The sequence below is a fragment of the Dryas octopetala genome, chromosome 9 (genome assembly GCF_963921425.1).
Source record: "Dryas octopetala chromosome 9, drDryOcto1.1, whole genome shotgun sequence".
NCBI classification, from domain to species: Eukaryota; Viridiplantae; Streptophyta; class Magnoliopsida; order Rosales; family Rosaceae; genus Dryas; species Dryas octopetala.
The window spans coordinates 8,414,751-8,430,329 of record NC_141374.1 but is presented as its reverse complement, the minus strand read 5'-3'; the positions used below and the strand labels follow the sequence as shown (position 1 = coordinate 8,430,329).

Here is a 15,579-nt window from a genome sequence, read left to right as displayed (position 1 = left end):
ATTCAATTGATAAGAAAACCATCGGTGTTTTACTCCACAAACTAAGCCTATATGTATTTATAATAACAAAGATATCAATATTTAGACCCTAATGATCAAATGGGCTCAACATGCACATACATGAATCATGCAAACTCAATGCAGCCAGAAAGATAACAAAAATGTTCTTTCATACTCCCAAAAATTTGATTTTCTAACCCATATACTATAGATACAAGCTCAAGCTGCTTCCCTTCACCATCAGTTTTCCAAATTTGAATTTTCATAAAAGCAACCAGAAGCAAAAGCTAATCCAAGATACTAGGTGATGACTAAATTGTACATGACTTCTATTCAGGAGAATAATTTACTGAAATCAGATTAGAGTCTAGAATTATTTCTTTTGATAAATAATTAGCATGCAGAATTCATTCCTCAGTAATGACAAAAGAACTGATTAATGGCAAATAGTGGATAAGACGATTTAGTTTAGAACTCTTAGGTGTTCAACAGTTAGACATTAAGGGGGAGTGATGAAATTAATGTCTCTGTCAAACAGTGTCCAAGACATGTTTCTGGTGAATAAAGCTCAAGCTCCTAAAATCTATGCTGAACGAAGCTCGAGCTTTAATGGACAGAATTTTACTGCATTTTTGGTTTATGCTATTTCTTAGTTGTTAAGACTTATATTTTGGATGGTTGGACACTCAAGCACACTTAGATGGCTGAGATCACTTTCACAAGATATTTGTGTGTTAAGGTACTTTATGTAACTTGATAAATATCATGAGAAGGTGAGGTCAAATTTACTGATTTTTCACTACACCAGAAAATACTCTCTCTCAACTCTCTCTGCATTTTTTTCTCTTCTCTTGTGCTTGTTGTGCTTATCTTGTATCTTTCATTCACTGTGTGTGTGAGATTACTTGTAAGCTTAGAATCAAATCCAACAAGGGAAAATAAGCATCTTAGGCTACCATTACTTTTTTTTTTAGTTAGAGCATCTGCCTTCCCATTACTGATAAAGAATTGCCAACATGTTTGAGCAAAACAACACAAAACTCAAACTCAACTATATTTCACAAATTCGTGCAGTGATAATTAAGAAAACAAATCCAAAAATTTATCAACACATTTAAAACAACCAAGCACAACTATAAGAGGAAAGGAACAAACGCATCTGCCTTCCAGTAACTGATAAAGAATTGACAATATGTTTAAGAAAAACAACACCAAAACTCAAACCACAACTATTTTTCAAGTATTTCCTACAATAATACTTATTAAAGAAACAAATTTAATAATTTACCACCACACTTAAACAACTGACCAAGCAATGCACACCATTTACAAGACAAGCTCATCAACTCATTTAAAATACTTAAGAAAGCAATAAGGAAGTGCCAAAATTTAGCGTGTTCGATTGTAGGGTCCTCTTGACAATAGATAAAGTATCATGAAGAGCTCTCTCCATCTCATCAAGCATATAGTCATTTGCACCTCTGAGGACCAAGGAAACCTGAAAATATTTTATTGAGAAAAAATTAGACCATATATGAACCACCAGGAACCACCATCCCATAACATCCACCATCTCTTCTTCTTCTTCTTCTTCTTCTTCTTCTCCTCTTCTAGGGGCTGCTGTGTGTTGTAAATGGAGGCCGGCGAAGGTGGAGTCGCCACCGACTGTGCATGCATGCGCGAGCAAGAGAAAGAGAGTCTCTTGGCGAAGAGGAGTTTGTGCATGCGACGAAACCGACTGACAACTACTGAAACCGAAGCAGTCAGTAACCGACAATATCGATGTCGATGGCGGTAAGAAGTTTGCCCATTCCGACCATGATCGGTCGATAGTCGGTTTGGGCCTGGCTATTCGGTAACTAAACCGACCCCAACCGTGTGCACAAATACGGTATTGTGCTCACCCCTTATAGTATGGGTAATATTAGTGCAAAAAAAACCTTTGTTTTAATTGAAAACTTAACATATTTGCATAAGTTTTCTTTGGATTGGAGCCTACAAAATAATTTCCACTATGAGAATGTGGAGTATGTTGTTCCACATTGAAAAATTATAGTATTTGTAAGTACTTATAAGGGTCTTTGGACTCTCCTTCTATTGCTAATTGATTTTGGGTTAAATGTTCTAATTTCCTTCATAGTGTCAGAGCAGGTTCACCACATGTTTAAAGTCGAGTGGCCACATGTATTGCACGTCACCAAATGCTTGCTAAACCAAGTGCAGGTGTCGCATAACAGTATAATTCGGAGGTCAAGAAATCATAAAAAGCTCTTTTAAATTTCCTTTAAGATAATTCCAAGCATAACTTGTACCCTTAGGCGAAAAACTCTGAAGAAACAATATTCATCAAAATTATTTCAATCTAAAAGTTATCCAAATTATTAAAAACATGATTGAACCTATGAATTTCATCAAATAGTCATCAATTAAATCAAAGAAAAAAACTATATATTAAATTAAATTAACCACATAAAAAAAAAAAAAAAAAATCATTGAAGACCCAAATTAGAATCAAATTAACAAACTAAATAAATAAATTGTAGGTTTTCCCCCTAGCCTTAGCTATGTGTTATAATATGAGTGAATGTTATTTATATTATACCATATAAATATAAACATGTCGTTCAACAATATCTTTACACGTTAGATTGGTTACACCACATGACGGTATATCGGTTATATCCAAAAATTTTCATAGAGTAGAATGAATAGAGAGAGATGGTCGACTGGTCTAGGGCTCTAATTAATCCTTCTTGCATAAGGTACCACTTCAAGCATTAATTTTCCAACTTCAACTAGGAAATGTCATTATACTGGGAGGAGTAAGGCACGCAACTTGATCATAGATTACCTGGATGTGAGGGCACCTCAAACATTAATTTTCCAACTTCAACTAGCTAGGAAATGTCATTATACTGGGAGGTAGGAGTAAGGGCACGCAACTTGACCATATATTACGTGGATGTGAAGACACCTCAAGCATTAATTTTCCAACTTCAACTTGGTCATTATACTGGCAAGAACATCAACCTTCAAATAAATCAACAAAAAAATATTATGTTTGTGTTTGACTATAATCAAATAACTGACTCAAAAATATTTCCAAGTTTTGTGGCCAACCTGACTCAACTTTCATTGTTAAGCTTGGGCTATAATCAAATAACTGGCCAAATCCCATCTTGGTTTTTTATGAAGTCGACCCAGTTAACCAATCTAAAGTTCCAGTCTAACAATTTGAATGGACCAATTCCTAGCTCACTTTTCCAACTTAAAGATCTTGAGTATCTTGACCTACGCTCAAATAACCTGAGTGGATTAGTTGAGTTAGATAAGTTTTCCAAGCTCGAAAAGTTAACGACACTCCGATTATCGTTCAACAAGTTGTCTCTGCATCCGAAAACCAGTTTGAGTGCTGCTACTGCCCCAAAGTTTGAAATTCTAGAGTTGGGTTCATGCAACTTGAAAGTTTTTCCAGAGTTCTTAAAAAATAATAGTAAGCTGAGCCAGCTGGACCTATCTGACAACAACATTCATGGAAAAATTCCAAAATGGGTGTGGAACTCAACAAGAGAAACTTTGTTGTTCCTCAACCTCACTCACAACTTTTTAACAGGATTTGAGGAAAATGATGGTCCAGTACTCATTCTTCCATGGCAGAATCTAGTCCATCTAGAGCTCGGGTCTAACAGGTTTCAAGGATCACTGCCAATTCCAGCGCCATCAATTAAATTTTATTCCGTTCCAAACAATGATTATACTGGAGAAATTCCACCATCGTTCTGCAACTTCAATCACCTAAAACTTCTTGATTTGTCCAACAACAAGCTGAGTGGCATGCTTCCACACTGTTTTGGGAACTTCAGTGGTTTTGAAATATTGAAACTGCGGAACAATTTGTTTCACGGTGACATTCCTCCAATATGTCCAGATGGAAATAGTTTGAAAATGGTTGATTTAAGCTACAATCGGTTGCAGGGGAAGCTACCAAGAACAATGGCCAATTGCACTCAGTTAGAGTTTCTTAATTTTGGAAACAATCAGATCAGTGACATCTTCCCATCTTGGTTAGGGGCACTTCCAGTACTAAGGATTCTCATTTTGCGATCTAATGAATTTCATGGCATGGTTGGGAAGCCTGCAACTAACCATGAGTTCCCCAAGTTGTGCATCATTGATTTATCCAACAATGACTTTTCAAGTATGTTGCCCTCTAACTACTTGGAGAACTGGAATTGCATGAAATCTGCTGATGAAGTTGAGCAAATATATTTCCAGGACACTTTGGTCTACCTAAATTTGTTGTACCATTATGATTACTCGATGATACTTTCCTGCAAAGGTGTTGAGTTGAAATATTTGAAGACTCCTTATCATCTCAGTTTCATAGATCTCTCAAGTAACAGATTTGAAGGAGAGATTCCAGCAGGTGCCATTGGGAATCTAAGAGGCCTTCATTTGCTTAACCTTTCCAAAAACACTCTCACTGGTCCCATCCCCTCATCTTTTGGGAACTTAACTGTTCTTGAATCGTTGGATCTCTCCCAAAACCAGCTCTCAGGTAAGATCCCCAGTACTTTAGCGCAACTCAATTTCCTTGCGTATTTTAATGTATCCCATAACCATCTTTGGGGTCCTATCCCACATGGGCAACAATTTGATACGTTCCAAGACGATTCATACCAAGGAAACTCGGGTTTGTGTGGTGAACTTCTATCAAAGAAATGTGAAGATTCTGATACCTCAACGCCACTGCCTCCACTCTTTGGTGAAGATCAAGACTCTGGGTTTCAATTTGAATTAGATTGGTACGTGGTTGTTCCAGGAGTTGTTAGTGGGCTAGTAGTTCGAGTGGTTACTGGGAACATTTTCACAACCAAGAAACATGCATGGTTTGTAAAGACATTTAGCAGGAGGAGGCAGCCAAGAGGCACAAGGAGAAGGAGGGGACACAGAACCTAGTTATTTAAATCAATGTTTATGCTTCTACTTTATGTGTGTAGCTGTTAGGTTGTCTTAGGGCATTCAAGGCCAATATCGAAATATCTATAATGAATTGTGGGCATGAGGTATGAGGTGTTATGTGTGTAGCTGTTAGGTTGTCTTTGACTCTGTCTTGAATGTTTGATCTATCCTTCCATCACACTGCATTATAAAATTTCCAATTTTTCTTTCCCACATAGGCGATGTCCAAGGCATTATATATTGAAATGTTGAAGCCAAAATTTTGTTGAATCCTCTTGCATTGCTGCTGCATTTTACCTTTTTTACCACCAGTATAATCATATGAATCAGGAAGTTTCCTTCCAAAAGTACCCCATAAAGAAATGGAATGACAAACCCACCCAAAATCCCATTGCAAGAACAAGGGCACACGGAAAATCTAAGCATTTGTTGCTAAATTTCCCAAACAATGAGACCATAAATTCCATAACGGTTCACTTGTAGCTAAGAGAGCAGTTAGCCTTGTATGTCTATTGCATTGATTTAAAACTCTAGCTGTAATTTCATTGTTTTTTTTTATTACAAAATAAAAAAGATGCATCATACTCATTTTACATTATAAATTCAAATTTTGTATTTTATATAAAATAAACAAACTAATATATCTATTTATTATATTTTTATCAGGATATATATTTAAAAGTATATTAGACCATCACAATTCAACCCTGATTCAATTCTCAAGATATTAGCAACAGAAAAAAAAATATTCATCAAAGCTTTTGTTGACCAAAATCTTTTAATAAGAAAACGTAAGAAAATGTGGCCAGGGACCACGCTAATTTCACTACAATAAAAGGTTTCATATTCTGTTCCCCAAATAGCCATTACAAACATGTAGTCGTCAATCATACAAAACATATCCAGCTTGAGTGAAAAGAGGGAAACCATCATCGGTTAATAAACTCCTTCTCATCTCACACCTAATCTAACAGCCTTTAGAAAACCATATTACTGAAAAGAAATGTATGTAACCAATTCCTAAACAAAACAACATGAACAAAATCCTCTTCATTGCAGATTTGCAGGGAACAAATATGAAACCATAAAGTCCTCTTTGGAACAGATTCACTTCCCACACCTTCTACTTTGAACACAAAAAGCAAAGGAAAAGGTCAAGTGGCACCTTAATCCTGATCATTCTGACTTTCATCTTTGACTAGCCTGATCATGTCATCAATTCGCAGAATTGTTATAGCTGCTTCAGTTGCAAACTGTCGAACAAAAAATTTCAGGTAAACAAACATCACAAGGCTGTTATTAAACAAGACAATCCTAAATTAATTACTGAATTAGTATTCTGTATGATTTCTACCTGAATTATCTTCACTTTACTCATTGCAGGCTCAATGACTCCGGCTTCTAAGTTGTTACGGACGGTTCCCTTTAATAAGTCTAAGCCCATGCTGCAATAGTTTTAGAGCAAGCAAAAGATAAGTATGCATCCAAGGTATAGAATAATTTCAGTTGTATTATTATCATATTGGCATACAAGTTAAGCCTATTGCCTATTTTCAAGTATAATCAAAATGCCATAAAAAATTAAATATACAGACACATAAACAAAGAGGAGGATGGAAATAAAAAGAAGCCCATTGGTCCAATCCAGACTGCCACTCATGTTAGCTCTTCTCCCAGAAAAACAAAAAGGAAAAGTAGGCAAAATTTTCCATGACAGTAATCAGAATACCTAGACAAATGCTTCTTATCAGCCTTAGTTTGTGCTGTGTGGTGATAGGCCCGGAGTTTTGCAACTAACTCGGTAGAATCCTTGGCAGCATTGACAGCTAGCACCTACACCAAATAAAAGTCACAATATCAACGGTATGAACAGAGGGCAATAGCAGAAGACAAGAGAGATACAACATGCGCCGAGAAATTTAGAACCTTTGGTATAATTAACAAAGCCTCAGCAAACTCTGCAATTGCCAACTGCTCACGAGATCCTAATGTTGTAGCAAGGTACTCCAAATACACAGACAATGCAGACTCAACTGCACCTCCACCCGCTACCACCTGTATTGTCAATATAACAATGAATTAGGTATATAAATAACATTGAAATCAAAATGAAACCATGACACCAACCTTGATAGTGAAATATTCCTTTTTTCTTTTTCTTTCCATTAATATTATACATTTCAAGTTCTCATGCACATGATTGAAAAGGATATATGAAAAATACTAACAGAATTCTATTAAAATATAAATCAAATAAACAGCCATAGTAATCCATTAGATGCCGCAAGACAAGCTCAGCAAGTAACGCTGTCAAGGACCATGTGAGAGTTGCACCAAATTACCCATTCAATTGATAAGAAAACCATCGGTGTTTTACTCCACAAACTAAGCCTATATGTATTTATAATAACAAAAATATCATCACTTAACAATATTTAGACTCAATATCCCGATATCTATTTTGTTTAATGATCAAATGGGCTCAACATGCATAGACATGAATCAAACTCAATGCAGCCAAATAACAAAAATGTTCTTTCATACTCCCAAAAATTTGATTTTCTAACCCATATACTATAGATACAAGCTCAAGCTGCTTCCATTCACCATCAGTTTTCCAAATTTGAATTTTCATAAAAGCAACCAGAAGCAACAGCTAATCCAAGATACTAGGTGATGGCTAAATTGTACATAACTGCTATTCAGGAGAATAATTTACTGAAATCAGATTAGAGTCTAGAATTATTTCTTTCGATAAACAATTAGCATGCAGAATTCATTCTCAGTAATGACAAGACCTGATTAATGGAAAATAGTGGATAAGCCGATTTAGTTTAGAAGTTAGTATATTTAAAAATGATTCTGATCCTTTCCTTATCATTTAATGCATCAAAGAGAAATTGTTATCTGTTAGGTTATGGAAAAGCCCAAGTAAAAGGGAGGAAGGGGAAATAAGCATCTGCCTTCCCATTACTTTTTTTTTTTTTTTTTTTTTTTTAACAAGAGCATCTGCCTTCCCATTACTGATAAAGAATTGCCAACATGTTTGAGCAAAACAACACAAAACTCAAACTCAACTATATTTCACAAATTCGTGCAGTGATAGTTAAAAAAACAAATCCAAAAATTTACCAACACATTTAAAACAACCAACCACAACTAATTGTTATCAAAGAGAAATTGTTATCTGTTAGGTTATGGACAAGCCCAAGTAAAAGGGAGGAAGGGAAAATAAGCATCTGCCTTCCCATTACTTTTTTTTTTTTTTTAATAAGAGCATCTGCCTTCCCATTACTGATAAAGAATTGCCAACATGTTTGAGCAAAACAACACAAAACTCAAACTCAACTATATTTCACAAATTCATGCAGTGATAGTTAAGAAAACAAATCCAAAAATTTACCAACACATTTAAAACAACCAACCACAACTATAAGAGGAAAGGAACAAAAGCATCTGCCTTCCAGTAACTGATAAAGAATTGATAATATGTTTAAGCAAAACAACACCAAAACTCAAACCACAACTATTTTTCATATATATCCTACAATAATACTTATTAAAGAAACAAATTTAATAATTTACCACCGCACTTAAACAACTGACCAAGCAATGCACACCAATAAAAGACAAGCTCTTCAACTCATTTAAAATACTGAAGAAAGCAATAAGGAAGTGCCAAAGTTTACCGTGTTCGATTCTAGGGTCCTCTTGACAATAGATAAAGCATCATGAAGAGCTCTCTCCATCTCATCAAGCATATAGTCATTTGCGCCTCTGAGGACCAAGGAAACCTGAAAATAGTTTATTGAGAAAAAATCAGACCATATATGATCATAGTAAATGTAAAATTAATGTGATCTTAATACTTAAGATAGATTGGTCAAGGTTATACATTTATAATGTCCTGTCATATAGATAAAGGCAGACATTTTTTAACTTAAAGCAATAAGACCGCAAAGTCAAGCAGGACAAATTGAATAAAATGTAATTTAAATCACTCACCGCACTATTATTTTTGGTCCCTTTTATTAAGATTACATCATCATCAGAAATGCGCTCCTCCACTACTTCATCTGCAGATCCAAGAAGTGACGAATCAAATGTTTCCTCCCCTTCCATATCAGCAAAAGTTGAAACCTACAGATCCAACAAAGGGATGAAAATTATAAACAAGATAACATGCTAATACTGGCCAATACTGTTTATTGCTAAAAACATACATAGAAATAACAAGATGAATCTACTTGATTGAAGAAAGAAGCAGAACCAAAAATTCAGATTTAACATCATCACTGGAAAGAAGAATAAATAACATCATCAACACCTTATTCTGGCTAATCAGAGAAATAACTTGAACCATTCTCTAACTGATGGGTCAAATGTAAATCTAAATTGTCCCTATGAGTACACCTAGTGGTAATTCCACCCACTTCCAAGAGCCTAGCCAAGATTCAAGCTTAGTGTCCCTTAAGTTGCATAGCAGAATGCAAACCTAAGGGCCCAAAAATAAGATAGAGAAGGAGGAAAGTGAGACCAGACATGATAAAGGCGAGGGAGAGAGAAGAGAAAATATATAGAAGGGTTTATAAAATAAAACTAAAAACCAATTTAAATAGCTTTTAGTTCTATTTTTATATATTCTCCCTCATTTCTTCCCCACCTCTCATCTATCCTTCACTCTTTTCTCCCATATCTTTCCCAACTCTTTAATGTTTTATTTTTTAAAAAGAGCAAACACATTATCAAACAGGCTCTAAATTACTAGAATCCGTATGCCAATATTTTCATGTGATTTCATGTTTGGTACAGCTTGGTAACACAAAAATACTCACAGTGAAAAGAATTTCTCCCTTTCCATTCAGAATAAATGGTATAAAAGCAGCCAAAGATATGAAGGGACAAATGTACATACAGAATGACATTTAAGAAAATATAATGACAATAAACAGAAATTTTTTTTTTATTAGAACTAAATAGCAGTAGCTGTAGTGCATAGACAACAGGTACACATTATATGGTCTTGCACTGCAAAACTATGTACAGTAGATAGATTAGAATCAAGATGGTCTCGAATTTGGTAACCAAAGTGAAGATAAAGAATTTATGGAAGAGATGGGCTGTTTGACAAACTCACAGATTTTCATTGTAATACAGTCCGAAGGTCATCCTACATTCTATTGACACAAGACGTCTTACAAAGCAAAGCAAATATCTACACAAGATGTCTTACAATTAGTTGAAAGCAATATACCATGCTACAAGTTCCTTGTTCGAGTGGCATATAGCTTTGTCATTTTCAAGTTCAGTTTCCTTTCTAAGAAATTTGATTTTCAAACAACAAGAGTAGCTAAGCAAAACTAGAAAATATTGTAAATCACTAGGTTTTACAATATTACATTAATATAGGCATTAGGAGTTTTCCATGCTTGGAGTGAAGGAAAAGGTTCATTTTTTATTTATTTTTTTAGAAGAGTTTGTATATTCATGTCTTGTTTATAATTTAGTCTACAGGCATGATGATCATCACATTACACATTAGAAATCCATGAAAAGTATCTGAGAATCTGAAAGAAATTACGAAGCAGACAAGTTTCCAAGAAATTCAGGAAGCCCTACATACAAATAATACTGGAAAACAAACTATTTCCCTTGAACACAACTGATGGCTAAACTACAAAATAATTCCCAAATGAAATTTGAAATAATTATATTATTAGAGAAGCACATGAGGAAATTACCATTGTTGCGCCTGTAGCCTTAGCAACATGTCGCATATCTTCTTTCTGAACACGTCTTACAGCGATAGCCCCAGCCTCCACAAAATACTGAAATAACAATCAAGAATATCAAATTTATGAAATGAAAGTGAACTTACTGTACTTGGTTCATTTGATGAACATTCATTACACAAATTCATTGTAAATAGATTATTTGCAAGTCTTTGTTCACTGTAATAACAGTGAACCCACATGACAGACTCTGAATTTACCCACACTGTCAATGTAAAAAGGGAAACACATGTATCTTAATGGATCTTTGTATGCAGAATAACCATAAAGCAGTTAAAATAAGAATTGCAACCACTGGTGCATTTCCTAACATGATTACGTCAGAACCTCAAACTTTTGCACTTTCTATTAAACTACAGAAATCCTCACTGTGAGTGTCTTAAAGAGGTGTTGAAGTGAATACAATTAGAAAAATGCTTGGGTACTCAATTTTGAGTACCAAGCTTCTACTCATCACCAATCACATGAACCCATGATGGGGTCCACCATCTTCTCTCTCTTGGTGGATCCCATTATGGGCTCATGTGATTGGTGATGAGTAAAAGCTGGTGCTCAAAGTTGAGTACCCAAGCAGAGCCCATACAATTATACAAGTAACATATCCTCAAGAAGGTGTGACACAGTTTTCAATAAGAGAAAACCTACAAATATTATTTAGAAAAACATTAACCAGAAGTCTCCAGCCACAAATTTCCAGCCTGCTCAAAGTAGGTATGACCAAGCCAACACAACCACACATATGCACAGGCAAGAGGTCTGTCAGACACTCTTGCATAACTATGTAGAGAGCAGGCGTTCTGAGTCTTCTAACACAGACAACACTGTAGTCTTAAAGATAAAAGAGTTGTAATAATGCAATACAGGTCTGGAACTGCAAAATTGAATATCAGCCATCACTTAGCTAAAGCAGTTGGAGAAAAAATCATTAAAGAATCTTGCCTTGAGTGCCATGTCGTCAATCCCCTTTGTAGTCAGAACAACATTTGCTCCAGCTTTCAAAAGTTTCTCAATACGTTCTTTCGTCATATCAGCTTCTCTGTAGAGACGCAAGTGTCATCAGTACAATACCAAATATACATGAAAGCATTATTTGATAACTTTTATCACATTGACCATACATCAACAAGGAAAAAGTAATTGAGTCCTTTTACAAGCAGAAGCGATGAACAGTATCATCCTTAATTTCACAAACCTATCTATTTGAGGCAGTTACCATTATATTTGAGGCATCATAGCAACTTTGCAATCCCACAGGCATGGGCCATAATTCTATATGGGTCTATCAATTTCACTGATGAAAGTGCAGTTGAACAAAGTCTTTTTAGCAGTATGGAGAAAGGATTACATAAATATCACAGCAGCATCCTCTATTCTATACCACAGCACGCTAAACTGTGTTCGTACCCTCTACTCACTGTAAAAAACTTAGATTATAGATATGACTAATTTCATGCCTCCATCAAGCCTGCTATAGATAGGGACTACAAAATAGCTCACTGCATAATATATGAGTGTAATATTATGGTATATACAAGCTCAACAAAAATTGAGGTCCATTATCTTATCACCTTTGGCGAATTTTTTCAAGCTCCCTGGGATCACTAACTAAAACTTGGACACCCATTTGCATTTTTGTCTTCTGAAGATTAAAGTCAAGACAGGCAATCTTCGCAGGGGATACTCTGAGTGGCATTCCTTGTGCAGCACGACCTGTATTTAGTGCATACCCATTCAAGAGATAGCTATCTCTTGCACTTTTTCCATGAGCTTTCAAAACATTAATCCCCTGAAAAATATAAGAGCAACTAAGGCATAGGACTTGGGCAATAACAAACAAAAGCTAAAATTATAGAAAAGAAAGATATAGGCATGTGATGGAACCATCATGAACATGTGAATACATAACTACCAAGTACCAACCTTGATTGGGTACTTGACTTCGCCCCGAGCATTGGTCATCTTTACAGCTTGTACTGCATCTACAACCTAGAAAAACCAATTATATAAAAATATTATCAGAACACACAAGTACAAAAGGGAAGTTTAAAGGTTTCTTCTGCTCCAGCAATATTGGCCCTTGAGAAAAAAATTTAATTCATACATCTCATTCCTATGGCAATATAAATTCCAAACTGCTTATCCAATACATAAGCATACCATATTCGCAAAGAAGTCACTGTCACCGCCAATCAACTTTGAGGACATGCTTGTCTTTGCACAATTTACCAGAGAATCTTTCCCAAGCTTTTCAACCTAGTAAAATCAAGAAAAGAATCAATCAAACAGGAATGTTTTGAATATTAAACATATTACTTCATCACAAAATCTGTGTGTATGTCAAAGCATAAGGCATGGAAACTATCTTGACTATGACCTATAAACCTTCTCAGTAAGACTCAATTGAATGCCAAAATTAACAATTTCTTTCCACACCATATACCATACTTGCAAACCTTTAGGAGATTAAAAGCAAGAGAAGCACAAGATTTTGTCAAAATCTTCATATGTAATCGTGGATGGTAATTTAGAATAAAACAATCAAACCGAGGATAAGTTTATGCACAAAATCACAAGAGAATGATGTCCCATATATTCTGTACAACCAAAATGCCACTTATTCCCATAAATAATCATGAAAGAGATGAAGTTTAAACAAATTTCAAAAGAAGAATCCACTAAAGGAGCCTTACCTTCACAGCTAATTTTTCCTCAACATACTTGCATGCTTCCCTCATAGCAAGCTGGACACAACAAGACACATGGTTAAACATAAGGGGTTCTTTTACAATTGAAAAGCATCGAGCAATAAGCCACAAAACATTTCACATTAAGAGCACTTGGATGCAGTTCGTAAATATTAAAACACAAACAAACAAAAATAATACTCACTCTGTAACCACTGATTATGGATGTTGGGTGAATTTTGTTCCTTACTAGATCATTTGCTCTCTACAAAATTAGAATCAAACCATAGATTACCAAGCCACCAACCTTTAAAACATCAGAGAGCTTCTAGAAAAAGATATCAGGTGAGAAGAAAAACCAGACAAGAATACCTTAAGCAACTCTGCAGCTACAATGACCACGGATGTTGTCCCGTCTCCAACTTCTCGGTCTTGAAGCTCAGCCAACTCCACAAGTACCTGTACAGCTTACAAGACACTAAATTATGTATCTGATAAGAACAAGCATTGTCTGAGATATAAATGCATCCATAGCAAGAAATAAGTGACTTTTACCCACCTTGGCAGCAGGGTGCTCAACTTCTAACATCTTGAGTATGGTAGCTCCATCATTAGTGATTGTCACATCACCAATATCATCGACAAGCATCTGAAAGACCAATCAATAAGCAGAGTGGTAAATTAGATGAAACCCTTTATACAATTAAAAGGGTATTATATACAGTGCCCCCATTAGCCAAAACTCAACCCCAATGGTGAGTTTAAGCATACTAATTCACCATCTTACAACTCCTTTACAAAAAACAAAAAAATCAAAACAAACAAAAAAAAAAAAGAATTCCATAGAGAAAAACAACTCATCGAGCAACCCATTTTATAGTGGTACAAGTAGTAGTATGTGAACTGAAACCTCACCTTGTCGAGACCAACGGGACCCAGTGAGGATTTGACAATGTTGGCAACAGCTTGACAGGCAACCACTGTATTGTTCACCAAAATGAAGTCACACAAATTAGCACCCATTTCCGTAAACACCAAAAATGAAACCCACAGATGAAAATATAGATAGAGTGAGAGTGAGAGAGAGAGAGAGAGAGTACCGTTTTGGGTGCGAACGTCCTGACCGTACTGACGGTCCCCCATGATATCGGGGGTCTGTGCGGAGAGAGCCATTTGCGGTTGGTTTCAGAGAGACTGGGAGAGAGAGAGAGAGAGAGAGAGAGAGAGAAAGAGAAACCCTAGATAAACCCTAGATCGGATTTTGGGGGAAGTAGGAATAGAGAGAATGAGAAGGAGTAGAAAATGTTTACTGGGAACGGAGTCTCGAAAGTTCACAACTACACTATTCAAGCCCTCGCTTCAGCAGCTCAAAACGGACTGCGCCACTTTTGATACTGCGCCAAATGGGAAGGGTTTCAGATGCCACGGCGTCGTTTCACTTCTCTATCTGTTATGATAACAGCCCACTTCGCTGAATAAAAGCCCAAGAAATGAATCCCGTCGTAGACTTTCATTCTATATGGGCTTCGTCGTAGGCCCGGATATAGCCAATGCCCCAACACAATTACACATCTAGGGTAAAGGGTTCTTCTCACAACCCCCAACCCAACCCACTTTTATTTTGGAAAAACTTCCACTCGAATTCACATCCCTCCCCTCCCATCCCTTCCCTTCATCCCTTCATCCCTTCATCCCTTCATCCCTACAACCCTTTCTCCTCCTTTTTCCCTTATGTCGCTCTCCTTCTTTCTCTTTCATTCCCACTAGAAACTACTACAAAGGAGGTCGCCCTCCTTTATCATAAAAATTATGAAAAATTAGGATTAAATACCAAATATCAATAGTTTTTTAATAAAGCAGCAAGACACTAATTTTTTTTAGTTTAGGTACTAACCTAGAGTAAAACATTTTGGATTAGGTAACAAATCAGTTTGTTATATAGTTGTGACTGTCGAACAGTTACAGTTGTAATTGTCGAACAGTCACAGTTGTGACTATTTAAAATTTATAAAAAATCAAAATTTTTAAGGGTTTCATACTTTTGATTTAGGTTTGGGGGATGAAGTCCTATAACCCAAAGACTAAATATTAAAGTTTAAGCCTTGCAAATATTGAAAAAAACAATAAATCAATAAAAAAGT

The 15,579-nt window shown here is 35.7% G+C and overlaps 2 protein-coding genes across 2 annotated transcripts; one reads left to right on the top strand and one right to left on the bottom strand.

The window, feature by feature from the left end:
* The first annotated feature begins 3,121 nt into the window (after positions 1–3,121).
* LOC147273675 (receptor like protein 27-like) lies at positions 3,122–5,145 on the top strand. The gene has a single exon (XM_086227990.1). It carries the CDS (start codon positions 3,190–3,192, stop codon positions 4,957–4,959), a length of 1,770 nt encoding a protein of 589 aa, XP_086084116.1. The 5' UTR covers positions 3,122–3,189; the 3' UTR covers positions 4,960–5,145.
* Positions 5,146–5,754: 609 nt separating this feature from the next.
* TCP-1 (T-complex protein 1 alpha subunit) lies at positions 5,755–14,833 on the bottom strand. Its single transcript, XM_086256275.1, has 17 exons — positions 14,539–14,833; positions 14,354–14,418; positions 13,998–14,087; positions 13,811–13,897; positions 13,644–13,703; positions 13,445–13,495; positions 12,912–13,007; positions 12,675–12,740; positions 12,323–12,540; positions 11,694–11,790; positions 10,704–10,790; positions 8,968–9,102; positions 8,652–8,756; positions 6,889–7,017; positions 6,692–6,795; positions 6,317–6,407; positions 5,755–6,215 (listed from the first exon to the last, which is right to left on the bottom strand). The coding sequence occupies exons 1-17, from the start codon at positions 14,609–14,611 to the stop codon at positions 6,129–6,131; spliced, it is 1,641 nt and encodes a 546-aa protein (XP_086112401.1). The 5' UTR covers positions 14,612–14,833; the 3' UTR covers positions 5,755–6,128.
* Between the last annotated feature and the right edge of the window lie 746 nt (positions 14,834–15,579).